Source organism: Zonotrichia leucophrys, chromosome 15 (assembly GCF_028769735.1).
Source record: "Zonotrichia leucophrys gambelii isolate GWCS_2022_RI chromosome 15, RI_Zleu_2.0, whole genome shotgun sequence".
Lineage (NCBI taxonomy): Eukaryota > Metazoa > Chordata > Aves > Passeriformes > Passerellidae > Zonotrichia > Zonotrichia leucophrys.
In genome coordinates, this window is record NC_088185.1 from 12353244 (window position 1) to 12368366 (window position 15123).

General features: G+C 65.3%; 2 protein-coding genes across 4 annotated transcripts in view; one reads left to right on the forward strand and one right to left on the reverse strand.

Annotated features, from left to right (window-relative positions):
- Positions 1-428: 428 nt before the first annotated feature.
- Positions 429-10986, forward strand: GAS2L1 (growth arrest specific 2 like 1). Of its 3 annotated transcripts, none has more exons than XM_064726781.1 (6): positions 429-537; positions 1746-2436; positions 5114-5221; positions 5755-5851; positions 7332-7581; positions 9285-10986. In XM_064726781.1, the coding sequence occupies exons 2-6, from the start codon at positions 1756-1758 to the stop codon at positions 10279-10281; spliced, it is 2133 nt and encodes a 710-aa protein (XP_064582851.1). In that variant the 5' UTR covers positions 429-537; positions 1746-1755; the 3' UTR covers positions 10282-10986. The 3 variants fall into 3 exon arrangements, with proteins under 3 accessions (XP_064582851.1, XP_064582853.1, XP_064582852.1); XM_064726783.1 differs by having other exon boundaries at positions 1746-2400; XM_064726782.1 differs by lacking the exon at positions 429-537 and adding an exon at positions 739-777.
- Positions 10987-11728: 742 nt separating this feature from the next.
- Positions 11729-15123, reverse strand: part of AP1B1 (adaptor related protein complex 1 subunit beta 1) — a 29570-nt gene continuing 26175 nt past the window's right edge. The window contains exons 19-23 of the mRNA XM_064727237.1: positions 14807-14936; positions 14301-14385; positions 13962-14048; positions 13564-13718; positions 11729-12559 (exon numbers count right to left, since the gene is read on the reverse strand). Of these exons, the coding sequence (XP_064583307.1) occupies positions 12485-12559; positions 13564-13718; positions 13962-14048; positions 14301-14385; positions 14807-14936 (532 nt within the window). The 3' untranslated portion in view covers positions 11729-12484. The remainder of the gene's footprint in view (positions 12560-13563; positions 13719-13961; positions 14049-14300; positions 14386-14806; positions 14937-15123) is intronic.

The following is a 15123-nucleotide window of genomic DNA, read 5'->3' on the forward strand; positions in this document are numbered from 1 at the left end:
AGGGAGGCGGGGGGAGGAGGAGGAGGCAGATCAATGGGAGCGGGGAGCCACACCCGGGCGGGGGTGGGGGAATGTCACCGAGTGTCGCTATGTGTCACCCCCTCTGTGCCCCTCCCGTGGTGCCGCTCCCCAAATCACGCCCGTGCCCCCCCCCGTGTTTGTCTGTGCTGCTCCCCCCCCGCCCGTGTCCGTGTCCCCCCTCAGGCCGTGTCCCCGTCCCCCCCCGGGCCATGTCCGTGTCCCCCCCGCTGCCGCTCCCGTCCCCGCCCGCCGCCGCCGCCGCCCCCGTCCCGGCCCTTTCTGGGCCGCCTCCAACTTCCCGGCCGGGGCGCGGCGGCGGCGGCGGCGGCTCCGCGGGGCTGCGGCGGCCGAGCCTCGTTGGGCGCCCCCCGGGCCCCCCCGGCTCCCCCCGGGCCGCTGCGGGCGGCCGATGGCGGCGGGGGCCGCGGCGGGGCCCCCCCGGCGCTGGGAGCCGCGGCCCGGCCCGGCGCGGGGAGCGGGCCCGGCCCGGCCGTAGCGGAGCGCGGAGCGGCGGCGGTGAGTGCGGCCGGGGGGGTGGGCGGGAGGCCCCGGGCCCTGCGTCCCCTCCCCGTGTCCCCGCAGGTGCCGAGCCCCTCCCGCCGCCCCCGCTGCATCGGCCCGCAATGGGGAGCCCGGCGGCGAGAGGGACCCCCCCCACCCCGGGACAGAGACACCCCCGGGATGGACAGACGGCCCCAAGGGACAGGGGGACCCCCGGTACCGACACCCCCGAGCACGGACACCCCCCCTGCCAGGGTAGGGACCCCCCGGCAGAGACAGCCCCCCCCGGGGAAAGGGGCCCGCCATCCCCGCGGGAAGGACACCCCCGACAGGGACACCCCCTCCCGAGGGACAGGGACACCCCCCGAGAGGATCCCCCACTCTGGAGGGATGGAGACCACCCCCCAGCAGGGTCCCCCCATCCCCGAGGGCGGCAGTGCCCTCCCCCCAGGTGAGGGGACCCTCCCCACAGGGACACCCTCCGAGGGTAGGGGACACCCCCTGGGCATCAGGGACACCCCAGGGGCAGGACCCCCCTCCCGGCGTGTGGGGCTGGGTGGGGGTGGCACTGGAGGTCAGGGTGACCCCCCCTGCTGCGCCATCCCTGGCTCTTGTACCCCCACCCAGGGCAGGGACAGCCGGGGCCTCCCCAGGGGCAGCCCCCACCCCAAGGCTGAGTGCTGGGACCCCAAAACCCCAATCCCCCAATCCCCCACCCCCTGCAGCCCCTCGGGGTTGAACCCCGCCAGGGTAAACGGGGGGCTCCCTGCCCCTGGCACTGCCATCCCTCGGGGTGTCACCTGCTCCAGGGTGGGGACACCAGGCTGAGGACACCCACCATGACTGGGCAGCTTTCAGGGCGGGGTTGGGGAGGGATGTCCCCTCTGTGCCACAGCCCCCCCAGGGGTGGCATGGGTGACAAGGGACTCATTAACCTGAGGAGGCATCACAGGATGAGGGGACACAGAGTGGGGAATGGGGACACAGATGGTGGGGGGACATGAGGGGAGGGGACATGGGCTGTGGGGGGGACACACGGGGTGGAGGGACAGGGAGTGGGAGGGCTGCAGGTCCTGGCAGGGATCAGGCAGGGGCAGAGGTGGCAGTGGTGGTGGTAACATGTGGGGGAAACTGAGGCACAGAGGGGTCACCGAGGTTGGTGGGTGGTCTGGGGGGGCTTTGGGGGGTTCCTGCCCATGACAGCCCCCGTTGTCCCCCCGCAGGCACCTGGCCATGGCCGACCCCAGCCACATCCAGTCGGCCGCCTCCAAGAGCATCCGCCCGTTCCGCTCCAGCGAGGAGTACCTGGAGGCCATGAAGGAGGACCTGGCCGAGTGGTTCAACACCCTCTACGACCTGGACATCCAGGTGGACACCTTCCTGGAGAGCCTGGAGACGGGCTGTCACCTGTGCCGCCACGCCAACAACGTCAACCGCACCGCGCTGGACTTCCAGGAGCGGCACCCCGAGGCGGCCGCCCGCATGCGCGTGCCCCAGAACGAGGTGGTGTTCCAGGCCAAGAACGTGGTGCCCGGCTCCTTCATCGCCAGGGACAACGTCTCCAACTTCATCCAGTGGTGCCGGCAGGACCTGGGCATCCAGGACGTGCTCATGTTCGAGACCAACGACCTGGTGCTGAGGAAGAACGAGAAGAACTTTGTGCTCTGCCTGCTGGAGGTGGCCAGGAGGGGCTCCAAGTTCGGCATGCTGGCCCCCATGCTGATCCAGATGGAGGAGGAGATCGAGGAGGAGATGAGGGACCAAATGGCGGAGGGGGCGCCGGGCGCGCGCCGGGAGAGCCGGGAGCCGCGGGCGGGCGCCTTCCCCAGCCGGGCCCGGCCCGTGGCCCTGTGCGACCTCCGGAACCTGGACGAGCTGGTGAGACACGCGCTGCCCGCCGAGCCCTGCGCCTGGGTGAGGGCCCTGCGGCCACCCAGGCCGGGCCTCGCACGGTGCTCGGGGGAGCTCCTGCCCAGCCACCCAGCAGGCAGCTCCGTGCTTGATGGAGCTCCTCTCTGTCCGCCCAACAGGGTGCCCTCTGGCTGCTGGGAGAACCTCTCTGTCCACCCAGTGGTCACTAGGAGGGCCCGCCTCTCTATGGCCCATGGGAGAGCCTCTCTGTCCACCCAGTGGTCATTCTGTGGTTACCAGGAGGTCCCACCTGTCTATGGCCCATAGGAGAACCTCTCTGTCCACCCAATGGTCACTTGGAGGTCCCACTTCTCTATGGCCCATGGGAGAACCTCTCTGTCCACCCAGTGGTCACTCTGTGGTCACTCGGAGGTCCCACTTGTCTATCACCTGTGGAAGAACCTCTCTGTCTACTCAGTGGTCACTCTGTGGTCACTAGGAGGTCCCACCTCTCTATGGCCCTCTCTGTCCACATAGTGATCACTCTGTGGTCTCTAGAAGGGCCCACCTCTCTATGGCCCACGGGAGAACCTCTCTGTCCACCCAGTGGTCATTCTGTGGTCACTAAGAGGTCCCACCTGTCTATTTCCCATGGAGGAACCTCTCTGTCTGCTCTGTGGTCATTCTATGGTCACTACGAGGTCCCACCCCTCTATGGCCTGTGGGAGAACCTCTCTGTCCTCTCCCAGTGGTCACTAGGAGCTCCCACCTGTCTATGGCCCTCCCTGTCCACCCAATGGTCATTTTATGGTCACTGGGAGATCCCACCTCTCTGTGGTTGGTGGGAGGTTCTCCCTGTCCACCCAATGGTCATTCTGTGGTCACCAGGAGGTCCCACCTGTCTCTGTCCACCCAGCAGGGTCCATGGAGGGTCTCACCCATCTCTCTGGTCCCCAGGAGTCCTCTGTGTCTCTGTGGCCCCTGCGAGGTCCTGTCTGTGCTCCGTGATCCATGGCAGCTCCCACCTGTCCCCCTGGCAGGTCCCACCTGTCCCTGTGACCCCCACAAGTCCTTGCTGCCCATCCAAAGGGCGCTCGGTGCTCCGGGGGATGTCCCCCGTGTCCCTGTGACCGTGTCAGGTCCTCCTGCCCACCCTGCGCTCCACGGGATGTGCTCCACCCACCCACCCACCCAGCGCAGCTCTCCATGGCTACGGCAGCGCCTCCCCACGCACGCGGCTCCCGTGGGGCTCCTGGCTGTGTCTCGGTGCCCGCAGTCACAGCGGGGACACGCACACACACACACACACACACACACAGAGCGGTGCCACCCGCTCCCCGCCAGGGGTGCCCCACAGCGGTGCCACCCCCGGGAGGGACGCGGGGACACGGCAGCCGCAGTTTGGGGTGTCAGGAGGGGGTGCGGGGGCTCAGGCCGGATTAGAGGCGGGTGCGGGATCCGTCCCGCGGGTGAGCAGCGGATTAACCCGGGGGGGACAGGGGGGCTCTGCCCTCCCCTGCCTGCCTAAGCCTTTTTTTAATTGAAACCCCAATTCCTCATTAAGTCCCTCATTAAGGAGCATCCTGACCCCCCCCAATCCGCCCAGGGCTCCATCGGGGGGGGTCCCCCTTGGCTGCCGCCCCCCCAAGCCCCCCTGGCCGGGCGCTGCATTTTTCCGGGCTGCGTAATTCCTCGCCATCCATCGGCTTTTATGGGCAGCGCCAGCGCCGGGGAGGAGCCTGGCGGGGCAGGACCCGGCCCGCCTGTCCCCAGGTGCCCCCCAGAGGTGACAGCAGGGTCACGACCCCTCCTCACTGCAGCCCCCCCCGCTCCGTGACTCAGTTTCCCCCATCCGTGTCACCCGGATGGGAACCGGAGCGGCCACATCCTTCCTTCCTTCCTTCCTCTCCCCGCTGCATGAACACCCCCCAGAATCACGGAATTACGGAAGAAACCCCAAATTTGGGGGCGCGGCGGCGCCGCGTCCCCCCCGCAGGCCGGGCGGGGCAGGATCGGCCGCGTCCCCGCGTCCCCCGCGGCTCCCGGTTAATCCCTGACGTCAGGCCGGGATAGAGGCGGCAGCTGGCACTGCCCGGCCGCCCCGTGCCCGGAGTGCCCTGCCCGGCCCCCCGAACCCTCCCGTGCCGCACCTTCGGGTTTGGAGGGAGGCAAAACCCCCCGGATTCACCCCGTTTCTGTGGGTCCTGCCCCATTTCTGGGGGATCTGGGGGTGAATCCCCCGCGGGTCAGCATCGGTGGGGTGGGGGATGTTGTGTGTGTGGACCCCGAATGAGGAGAGCTGTGCCCGGCAGGGGAGGAGCCCCCGGCCCTGCTGCCCCCGAGCCCCCACAGTGCTCCCCACGGAGTGTGGGGGGCACACAGGGCCCTCCATGTGTGCCCATCTGAGGGGCTGCCCCTCTAGTGGGGATCCACACCGACCCTACAGGGGGGTTTCTGTGCCCACCAGCCCTATCACTGTGCCCCACTGGCCCCATAACAGGGGGTCTGTACCTACTGATCCTATACCAGGGGGTCTGTGCCCCACTGACCCTATACGGGGGTTTCTATGCCCACCTTGCCAGGGTCTATGCCCTGCTTGCCCCATAATGGGGTGTGTGCCCCAGCAGCTCTGTAACGGGGGTCTGTGCCCCACCGGCCCTATAGAGGGGGGGTTCTGGACCCCGCCGACCCTACAGCAGGGAGTTCCCGCCCCACTGACCCCTCCCCTGTGGGCCCGCAGGTGCGGGAGATCCTGGGCTGCTGCTCCTGCCCCTCGCAGTTCCCCATGGTCAAGGTCTCGGAGGGCAAGTACAAAGTGGGCGACTCCAACACGCTCATCTTCGTCAGAGTAAGAGCCGCCCCCTCCCCATTGTCCCTCCCCTTGCCCCACTGTCCCCACTCACCCCATTGTCCCTTCTCACCCCATTGTCCCTCCTCTCACCCCATTGTCCCCACTCACCCATTGTCCCTCCTCTCATCCCATTGTCCCCTCCTCACCCCATTGTCCCCACTCAACCCATTGTCCCTTCTCTCACCCCATTGTCCCCCCTCGCCTCATTGTCCCCTTCATCCCACTGTTCCCCTTCACCCTATTGTCCCTCCCCTCACCCCATTATCACCCCTCACCCCATTGTCCCCCCTCACCCCATTGTCCCCCCTCACCCCATTGTCCCCCCTCCCCCCATTGTCCCCCCTCACCCCATTGTGCCCCCACACCCCATTGTCCCCCCATTATCCCGAGCCCCTCCGCTCTCTCCTTCCCCCTCTCCCGGGCAGGGTGTGTGGGGTCCCAGGCTGGGTTTCCCGCCCATGCCGGCTCCCGGGGTGGCTTTGGTGGCTTTGGTGGCCTTTGGGGCCGGCAGGTGACAGCGCTGCCCGCAGGTGCTGCGGAGCCACGTCATGGTGCGGGTTGGCGGCGGCTGGGACACCCTGGAGCATTACCTGGACAAGCACGACCCGTGTCGCTGTGCTGCCCTCTGTGAGTGTCACCCCGCGGGCACTGCCACCCCCCGGCACCATCCTGGCTCCTGGGGGTTCCATTCCTGACTCTCCACGGGAACTGTGCCTGGATTCTCAATAGGGCTCCATTCCCTGGTTCTCTGTGGGGTTTTGTTCCCTCATTTTCTGTGGGCTTCCATTCCCTGGCTTTCCCTGGGACTCTGTTCTCTGGTTCTCTGTGGGGTTTGTTCCCCGATCTGTGAGGTTCCATCCCCTGGTTCTCCATGGATTCTGTTCCCAGATTTCTCCCTAGGGCTCCATTCTCTGTGGGATTCTTCTCCCTGGTTCTCTGTGGGGTTTTTTTTACTTGATTTTCTATGGGGTTCCATTCCCTGGCTCTCCAAGGTATCTGTTCCAGGATTCTCCCTGGGGCCCCTTTCCCTGGTTCTCCATGGGGTTTTCTTCCCTGATCTTCTCTGGGGTTCCATTCCCTGGTTCTCCATGGATTCTGTTCCCAGATTCTCCCTGGGGCCCCTTCCCCTGGTTCTCTGTGGGGTTTTGTTTCCTGATTTTTTATGGGGTTCCATTCCCTTGCTCTCCAAGGGATCTGTTCCTGGATTCTCCATGGGGCCCCTTCCCCTGGTTCTCTATGAGGTTTTCTTCCCTGATTTTCTATGGGGTTCCATCCCCTGGTTCTCCATGGGTTCTGTTCCCAGATTCTCCCTGGGGCTCTGTTCTCTGTGGGGTTTTGTTCCCTGATTTTCTGTGGGGTTCCATTCCCTGTGAGGTTCCATTCCCTGGTTCTCTGTGGGGTTTTGTTCCCTGATTCTCTGTGGGGTTCCATTCCCTGGCTCTCCTTGGGACCCTGTTGCTGATTTTCCATGGGGCTCCATTCCCTGATTTTCTGTGGGGTTCTGTTCCCTGTTTCCACATAGGGCTCCATCCCCTGGCTCTCTGTAGGTTCCAGTCCCCGATTTTCCATGGGTTCCATTCCTTGGTTCTCTATGGCTCTCCCTGATTTTCTGTGGGGTTCTGTTCCCTGTTTCCCCCTGAGTTTCCCTTCCTTGGTTCTCCCTGATTTTCTCTGGGGTTCCCGTCCCTGGGACTGAGCTCCTCAGGGCACTGATCCTGCTGGAAGGGGGAGAAGGGGAGTGACAAAAGTGGGGTTTTTCCCCAAATTCCCGAGGTGTCACTGCCTCCGGGAGTAGCCTGGCTGGAAAATGGGAATGAGGGGAGAGGAGGGGAGAGGAGGGGAGGGGAGGGGAGGGGAGGGGAGGGGAGGGGAGGGGAGGGGAGGGGAGGGGAGGGGAGGGGAGGGGAGGGAAGGGAAGGGAAGGGAAGGGAAGGGAAGGGAAGGGAAGGGAAGGGAAGGGAAGGGAAGGGAAGGGAAGGGAAGGAAGGGAAGGGAAGGGAAGGGAAGGAAGGGAAGGGAAGGGAAGGGAAGGGAAGGGAAGGGAAGGGAAGGGAAGGGAAGGGAAGGGAAGGGTCCCCGCTGACCTCCTGCCCTCTGTCCCTTCCAGCTCACCGCCTGCCGCAGCCCCGCGCCCCGGGCATGTCCCCCCAAAAAGCGGCTCCCGGCGCCGCCTCCTCGTCCCGCACCTCCAGCCCCAGCGTCCCCCGGCGCCCCCGGCCCGCCGCGCCCCCCCAGCCCCGGGGGGACCCCCCGAAGCCCCCCCGGCAGGAGGGGCTGCCCCCTCGGGGGGGAGCCGCCCCCTGCTCCGGCAGCCCCTCCCGGAGCCCCGCCGAGCCGCGGGCAGCGGGGACCCCCAGGTACGGCCCCACCCCAAAACTGCACCGAGACCCCGCGGCAAGGGCTGAGCCCCCCGAGGGGATGGGGGAACGGGGGCGGTAATGGGGAAAGCGCTGGGGGGCGGTGGGAGGGGACAATGGGGGGAATGGGGTAACTGGGCTGAACTGGGAGATGCAATGGGGAGATCGTGGGGGGCAGTGAGGGGGAAATGGAATCATTGGGGGCAGTGGGGGGGGATGAGGAGCAAATGGGGGAATCCTTGGGGGCAGTGGGAGGTACGAGAGGGTGAATTGGGGGTGCACTGGGGGGTGCAGTGAGCGGTACGGAGGGGGCAGTGGGGTGAATTTGGGGTGAAATGGGGGTGCAGCAGGAAAGAATGGGGGAATGGGGGTGCAGTTAGGGAAGGCAGGGGAGGGGAAATGGAGGGTGAAAGTGGGGGTTCGGTGGGCTGCCATGGGGGGCTATGGGGACAGATAATGGGGCACTGGGAGGTGATGGGGGCAGTGGGGGCAGTGGGAGGGGGGAAATGGGGAAAGCATTGGGGGATCAATGGAGGGGAATACTGGGGGGCAGCAGGGGGAGGGAAGGGGGGCCACAAGGGGGAAATGGGGGTGCATTGGGAGCTGTGGGATTTTGTGGGGGTTCAATGGAGGCGGGCAGTGGGGGCAATAGGGGTTCACTGGGGTGCAGTGGGGGAACAAGGGGGAATGGGATGAAGGGGCAGTGGGGGAAATGGGGGTGCAGTGGGGTGTGAAATGGAGGGGGATGGGATTGGTGGGGGGAATGTGGGGAGCCATGGGGCAGCTCAGAGCAGGGAGGCAGTGGGTGTGCAATGGGGGGAAGTGGGGTGCACTGGAGGGAGTATGGGGTGCAGTGGGGGCTGAGGGGGGGAATGAGGGTGGAATGGGAGGATTCAATGGGAGTTTAATGGAGGGGGGAGATGGGGGGCAGTGGGGAGGGAAATGGGGTTCTGGGGGGTGCAGTGAGGAGCAATGGGCAGTGAAGGGGGAGAACAGGGGGGTTTAATGGGGGAGCAAGGGGAAGGGAAATGGGGTTCGATAGTGGGAATATGGGGTTCAGTGGGGGTGCAGTGAGGATGGAAAGGGCGTTTAAGTTGGGGGGGTGTGGAGTGCAATGGGGGTGCAGTGAGGAGGAATGGGGATAAAGGGGGAAGAATGAACGGGTGCAGTGAGGGGGGAAATGGGGTGCAATGGAAGGAATGTGGGGAGAATGGGCAGGGTTGGGTGGGGAGAGGTGCAATGGGGGCACACTGGGGGGGGTTCCACCAGGAGGGGTGAAATGGGGGGATTTTAATGAGGGAATGCAATGGGGGGGTTCCATGAGGAGGGGTGAAATGGGGGGATCTTAGTGAGGGGATGCAATGGGGGGGCACTGGGGGCGCTCCACGAGGAGGGGTGCAATGGGGGATTTTAATGAGGGAGTGCAATGGGGGGGTCTCCGTGAGGAGGGGTGCAATGGGGGGGCACTGTGAGGTTCCGTGAGGAAGGGTGCAATGGGGGATTTTAATGGGGGAGTGCAATTGGGGAGGCACTAGGGGGTTCCACGAGGAGGGGTGCAATAGGGGGGGCACTGGGGCGGGGGTTCCACGAGGAGGGGTGCAATGGGGTATCAGTGTGGGGGTTCATGCAGTCTGTGCAGTCGGGGGGTGCCCTGCGGGGTCACCACTGTTCTCACTGCCCCCTCTGTCCCGTGCCGCCCCCAGGCCCCGCGCCCCCGCTCGCTCCCGGCGCTGCTCCGGTGACAGCGACTCCTCGGCCGCCTCGGCTCAGAGCGGCCCCCGCCGCCCCCCGGCCCGCCGGGACCCCCCGGACCCGCCGGCCCCGGGCTCCCCCCGCGCCTCCCGCAGCCCCGGGCGCGGCTCGGCCCCGCTGCTGCTCATCCGCCGCCGGCCCGACGGGCAGCACTCGTGGGCACGGGCCGAGCCCCCCCCGGCCGGGAGCCCCGGCGGGCGGCGCGACCCCCGGCCGGGCCCCGGGGACCCCGAGGAGCTGGCGCGGCGGCTGCGGGCCCCGCGCTGGCTGGAGCCCGGGCAGGAGCAGCGGCTGTTCCAGCGGCTGGAGGAGGAGTTCCTGGCCAACACGCGGCTGCTGGAGCAGCTGGGGGACACGGAGAGCGCCCCCCCTGCGCCCCCCGCCGCCGCCGCCGCTGCTGACTCGGCCTATTGCTCCTCGTCATCCTCATCTTCCTCCCTGAACGTGTTCGCCAAGCACGGGCTGCCCGCCGAGGAGGGGCGGCGGGGCGGGAGCAGCGACGGCAACAACAACGGCAACAACAACGGCAACAGCAACGGGAACAGCAACGGGAACCACGGCGGGTGCCCCTCGCTGCCGCCCAACCCGGGCCTGGCGGACGCGAGGCGCCGCTCCACCTTCTCCAGCTCCTCGGACGAGAGCTGCTGCTTCCCGGCCTCGTGGGACAACCACCGGGACACGGCGGGGAACGCCGGCTCCGACACCGACTGGGCCGCGGGGGAGGACGAGCTGATGGAGATGGAGGAGAGCCCCGGGCCGGGGGTCCCCGCGGCCCCGCCGCGGCCCTGGGCCAAGCCCCGGCTGGACACGCAGCCCCACAGGGCGCCCTCCCGCATCCCCACGCCCCAGCGGGCCCCCAACGGCAGCGCCAGGGCCTGGGGGGCTCTGCAGGGCGCCCCCTCCTCCCTCCTGGACCGCGAGGGGCTGGAGGAGAACGCGTGGCCATGAGGGATCAATGGCAGCTCCTGGGGACAGCCCCGAGCTGCTGGGGACGGTGGAGGTGGCACCCGGGCGGGCCACGGCCGCAGAGCTGGGGTGGCCAGGACCCCTGCCCTTGGTGACTGTTGGCATTGGGGGCCCTGCAAGGAGCCCCCAGCCCCAGAGGGTGCCAGGGGTGTCCCCATGGCCTGGGTGCAGTTCCAGGGGGGCAGGTGTGTGGGCAGAGCTGGGAATGGGGCTGGAGAGCACCCAGTTCTCTTCATCTCCTCACTCTTCTCCACTTGTTTTCCTTATCTTGACCTTCTCTTCTTGTCTTCTCCTCCTCTTCTTGCTATTCTTGTCATCCTCCTCCTCCTCCTCTCATCTTCTCTCTCCTCTCTTCTTTTGGGCTGCCTCCTCCTCTTCTCTTGGCCTTCACCTCTTTTTCTCTCATCATCTTCTTGACCTTCCCCTCTTCTCTTCTTGGCCTCATCATTACCACCTTGGCCACTTTTTGCTCTCCTCTCCAGCCGTGAGATGACTTGGGGACATGCAGTTTGTCACCACCAGCCCTGTTCCAGGGCAGGGCGGTCACTGTTCCCTCTCCAGCCCCCAGCACTGCCCCCAGCTCGTGTTGATGTCCCCAGGGTGGGACAGGGCTGTGTCCCCAGCCCAAGGCCACCGAGCCCCCACCCCTGCATGTCCTCTGCAGCCAGTAAAGACCAACGGAGCTGAGCCCACCCTGTCTGCTCATCTGTCCAGGGGGATTCAGCCCCAGGCCCCAGGGCGGGTGGGAGCAGTGAAGAGCTGAGTCCCAATGTCCTGGACCCCCTTAGAGCCACTGGGACCCTCCAGAGGTGTCCCTGGAGCCCCAAGTGCCCCATGGCCAGGGACCTTCACCCCAGGGCTGCTGGCCCAGGGGGACACAGCAGCTGTGGGTCACCAGGAGGCTCCAGACCGTGGTGGTGACCTCCCTGCTGTGACTTTGGGGGTTCCAAAGCAGGGTGCCCATTGTGGTCCCTGGACAGCTGCTCTGACAGGGGGGTTGGTGGCCTGTGGGGTGTCCCAGAGCAGCACCAGTGATTTGTGGGGTGTCCCAGAGCAGGACTGGCTGCTGCTGCTCATCACCCACCCCACAGGGATCTCCTGGGGACCCCACACTTGTCCCCAACCCCAGGAGGGGCTCGGGGCACCCAGCCTGGACACCATGGACAGTGCAGGGTCACTTTGGTGGGTCCCTGAGAGGCTCCAGGGCTCTCCAGGCCCTTCCTGTCCCCAAGGGGTGACTGGCCCCGTGTCCCTGTCCCAGCCCTGCCCATCTGCTGTGTCAGGCCTTGCTGTGCCAGAGGGTTTATCCGGCCCTGCAGGGCTGGCAGGAAGCTCCCAGGACCCTGCTTCCCTCGGGGTCACTGGGCCATGGCCACCCCAGCAGTGTCCCCATGGGCTGGTGTCACCTTTATTCAACATTCCCTCAAAGCAGTGAACATTACAATATATTTATCTTTCATATATTAGAGATTTCCTGCTTCCAGGGAGGGGGGGACCCATGGCTTGATTTGGGGGGGACAGGAGCAGTGGGAGCCCCAGGGGAGCACCCAGGGGGGAGCAGAGGGAGCCGTGGGGCTGGGCTGGGGGACAGGGGACACTCAGAGCCCTCCTGGCCCCGTGGCAGGGGCTGGAGAAGCCCTTTTGAACCTGCACCTTAAGTACAGCCTCAAATGTGGGATCCTCAAGCCCTTCTGGGAGCTTTGGGAAGGGCTCCCATGGGGAGGAGATCCTCTGGGAAGGGCTCACCCACAGCTCTGCTGAACCAGGGAGAGCCAAAGCTGCTTCCCACCTGCTCCAGCCCCAAATCCCAGGGCTCCAGGGGGATCTGCAGCCAATCCCACAGCACTCTGGGCCCCCCAGCAGCTATTCCCAGGGTTTGGAATGCTGAACCCACCACCAGCCAGCACTCCATGAGAGCCAGGAGCAGGAGCTGGGGTTTCTGGGATGTGGAGGGAGCAGCACCAGGAGGAGCACAGGGCATCACTCACACATGGATTGCTGCAGGGATGCAGGACTGGGGACAGCCCCCTGCCCCCTCTGCTCCCCCAGGACAGGGAGAAGCCCAGGGGCTGGGTCCTGGGCAGGGGGGAAAGGGACATGCACACGGATCCAGCCCTGCTCCCTCGGGCGGGAAAGGGACGGGAGGAGGAGGAGGATGAGGAGGAAGAGGGGCTGCAGCAGCACCTCAGTTCTTCAGGATGGTCTCATAGGCTTGGTAGATGTACTGGGACACCTCTGGTGCTCGGCATTTCAGGGATAACTGTGGGGAGAGAGGGAACAGCGGGGTCATGGCATCCCCCCCATGCTGGAGAGCCCCCAGCCCCAAAGCAGAGCCCTGCATGCTGCAGCTCCCTCCCTCCCTCCCTCCCTGCCACGGGGCACTCCAGCTCCTGATGGCAGCTGCAAAAAGGTCATCCAAGCCCTGCAAGCCCTCCCAGGGCACAGCCATCCACATGCAGCACAGGCAGGGAACAGGCAGGGGCAACACTGCAGCTTTTGGCATTGGATTCAGTGCCTGGTGCTCCAGGGAAGTGAAGGGTTCCCCAAAAACATCCTCCTTTCCAAAGAGGAATGAGCCCCTTCAGGTGTTTGCTTAAATATTACAGCATTCCCAAAGCCATTAGCTCCTCAAGCAGGGAAAGCTCGTGGAGAATCCTCTGGGATAACAATTTTCAGCTATTTCAGGATTTTTCTCATCCCCAGTGACACCAGCAGGGCAATGGGGACATCCCAACCCTTGGAATCGTCCCCTCCTTGTGCCAGCCCTGCTGGGAAGGAGAGGCAGGAGGCACCAGGAGACTGCCAGGGCAGGGAAAAACATCGGGAGAGGGAGGAATATCCAGGCAGCAGCCAGGGAGAGCCCAAAGCCAGGGAAAAACCAATCTCTAACCTCCAAATCCTGCAAGAGCAGCGAGGCCGGCGAGGGCGGGCGGCGGGACAGACACAGAGAGAGGAGTCAGGGTGACACTGCTGGGCCCACCCCACCCCAAAGGCTGCCAGGGACAGGGGAGGGGACAGGGACAGCAGGACACCGGGGTGGCTCATGGCTGAGGAGTGGAGAGATCCCTGCTCAGGGAATGCTCTGAGGATAGGATTCCATGGAGCTGGGTGGGTTGGGAGCCCTGTGTGTCCCTCAGCTGTCCCCAGAGGAGCAGTGCCACCCTCCCCACGACAGAGGGACAGCAGGGCTGGCACCAGGGGAGCTCCCAGAGCAGGGATGTGTCCCCAGCCCCGGGTCTGGGAGCAGCCAGGGATGGGATGTACCGTGAAGCTGGGGTTGCTGGGCTGGATCCGCAGCTCTGCCAGCACCCAGATGCCGTTGGTGAGCTTCAGGGACTGGTAGAGCATGTCCTGGCCCTCCACGTTCCTCTTGGCAATGGTGAAGATGTTGCTGCCTTGGAGTTTGCTGCTCACAGCATCTGGGATGGGAGAGAGAGGCTGAGGGGCTGGGCTGAGCCCCTGCCCCACCTCCTCCCCTCCTCGTCATGGAAGAGGCTTAGATTGGCCATTAGGGGAAACTCCTTCATGGAAAGGGTGGCACAGGTGCCCAGGGCAGTGCTGGAGTCCCCTCCCCTGCAGGGACTGAACAGCCACGTGGATGTGGCACCTGGGGACAGGGGGAGTTAAGTGTGACCCAGGTCCTTGCGAGGGGTGGCACCCACCTGCGTTGAGGGAACAGTCTTTGATCTGGAACTGGGTCTCGTTCTCGTTGGGAATGTCCTTCCAGGTGGCCAGGAACGTCTGTCTCTCTGCAGGGAGGGGACACCAGCGCTGAGGGAGCTGCCAGACCGGCCACCCCAAAGGTGACACCACACAGGTGACACCACACAGGTGACATGGCAGCCCAGGTGTGTCACCCTGCCACCCGCCCCGGCAGGCTCAGGGCAGCCACCTGCTCTTGGGGGCTCACCCAATGGGATCAAGGAGGTTCCAGGGCTGGGATGGCACCTAGGGACAGGTGACAGAGCACACCTTGCTGCAGCCATGGTCACCCCACTCACCCATCTTGCCGTCCTCCACGAACAGGATGTGCAGGGGGTACAGGGTGCTGAAGTAGAAGACGTCAATGTTGTTCTTCACTGCCACCTGGGGAGGAAGGACATGGGGATTTCAACACCTCCAATACACAGCAGGTTCCCAAAATGTTCCATCTCATCCCAAAATGTCCCATCCCATCCTAAAATGTCCCATCCCATCCCAAAATGTTCCATCTCATCCCAAAATGTCCCATCCCATCCCAAAATGTCCCATCCCATCCCAAAATGTCCCATCCCATCCCAAAATGTTCCATCCCATCCCAAAATGTCCCATCCCATCCCATCTCCATCCCATCCCATCCCATCCCATCTCCATCCCATCTCCATCCTCATCCCCATCCCCATCTCTCTGGAGCCAGCTGTCACTGCACAAGCCCCTGGTCCCTGCTGTCCCACCTCCCTCTGGATGTCTCCAAGGGCCCCTGCCCTGTCCCCATGTCCCCAGGAGGGGACAGCCCCGTGTTGCCCACCTGGAGGTTGTTGAGGGGCTCCATCTTCATGACAGAGCCCACGGTGTTGAGAGGCAGGGAGATCTCCACGGACTGGTTGGGAGCCAGAGGTGCATGAACCTGCAGAGGAGCTGCTGGGGCCAGGCCGAAGCTGGGGGACACCAGGGAGGGCAGGGGTCAGGGTGGGGACAGCAGGGGATGGCACAGGGTGCTGTCCCCATCCAAGCCTGGTGCTCCCTGCCTTCCTCCATGGGCATCCCAGGAATCCCCTCACTGCCCTGCACTGTCCAGGATGGGGCTGGTTCCTGCCCTGCCCACCCTCAAATGTCCCCTTCCTC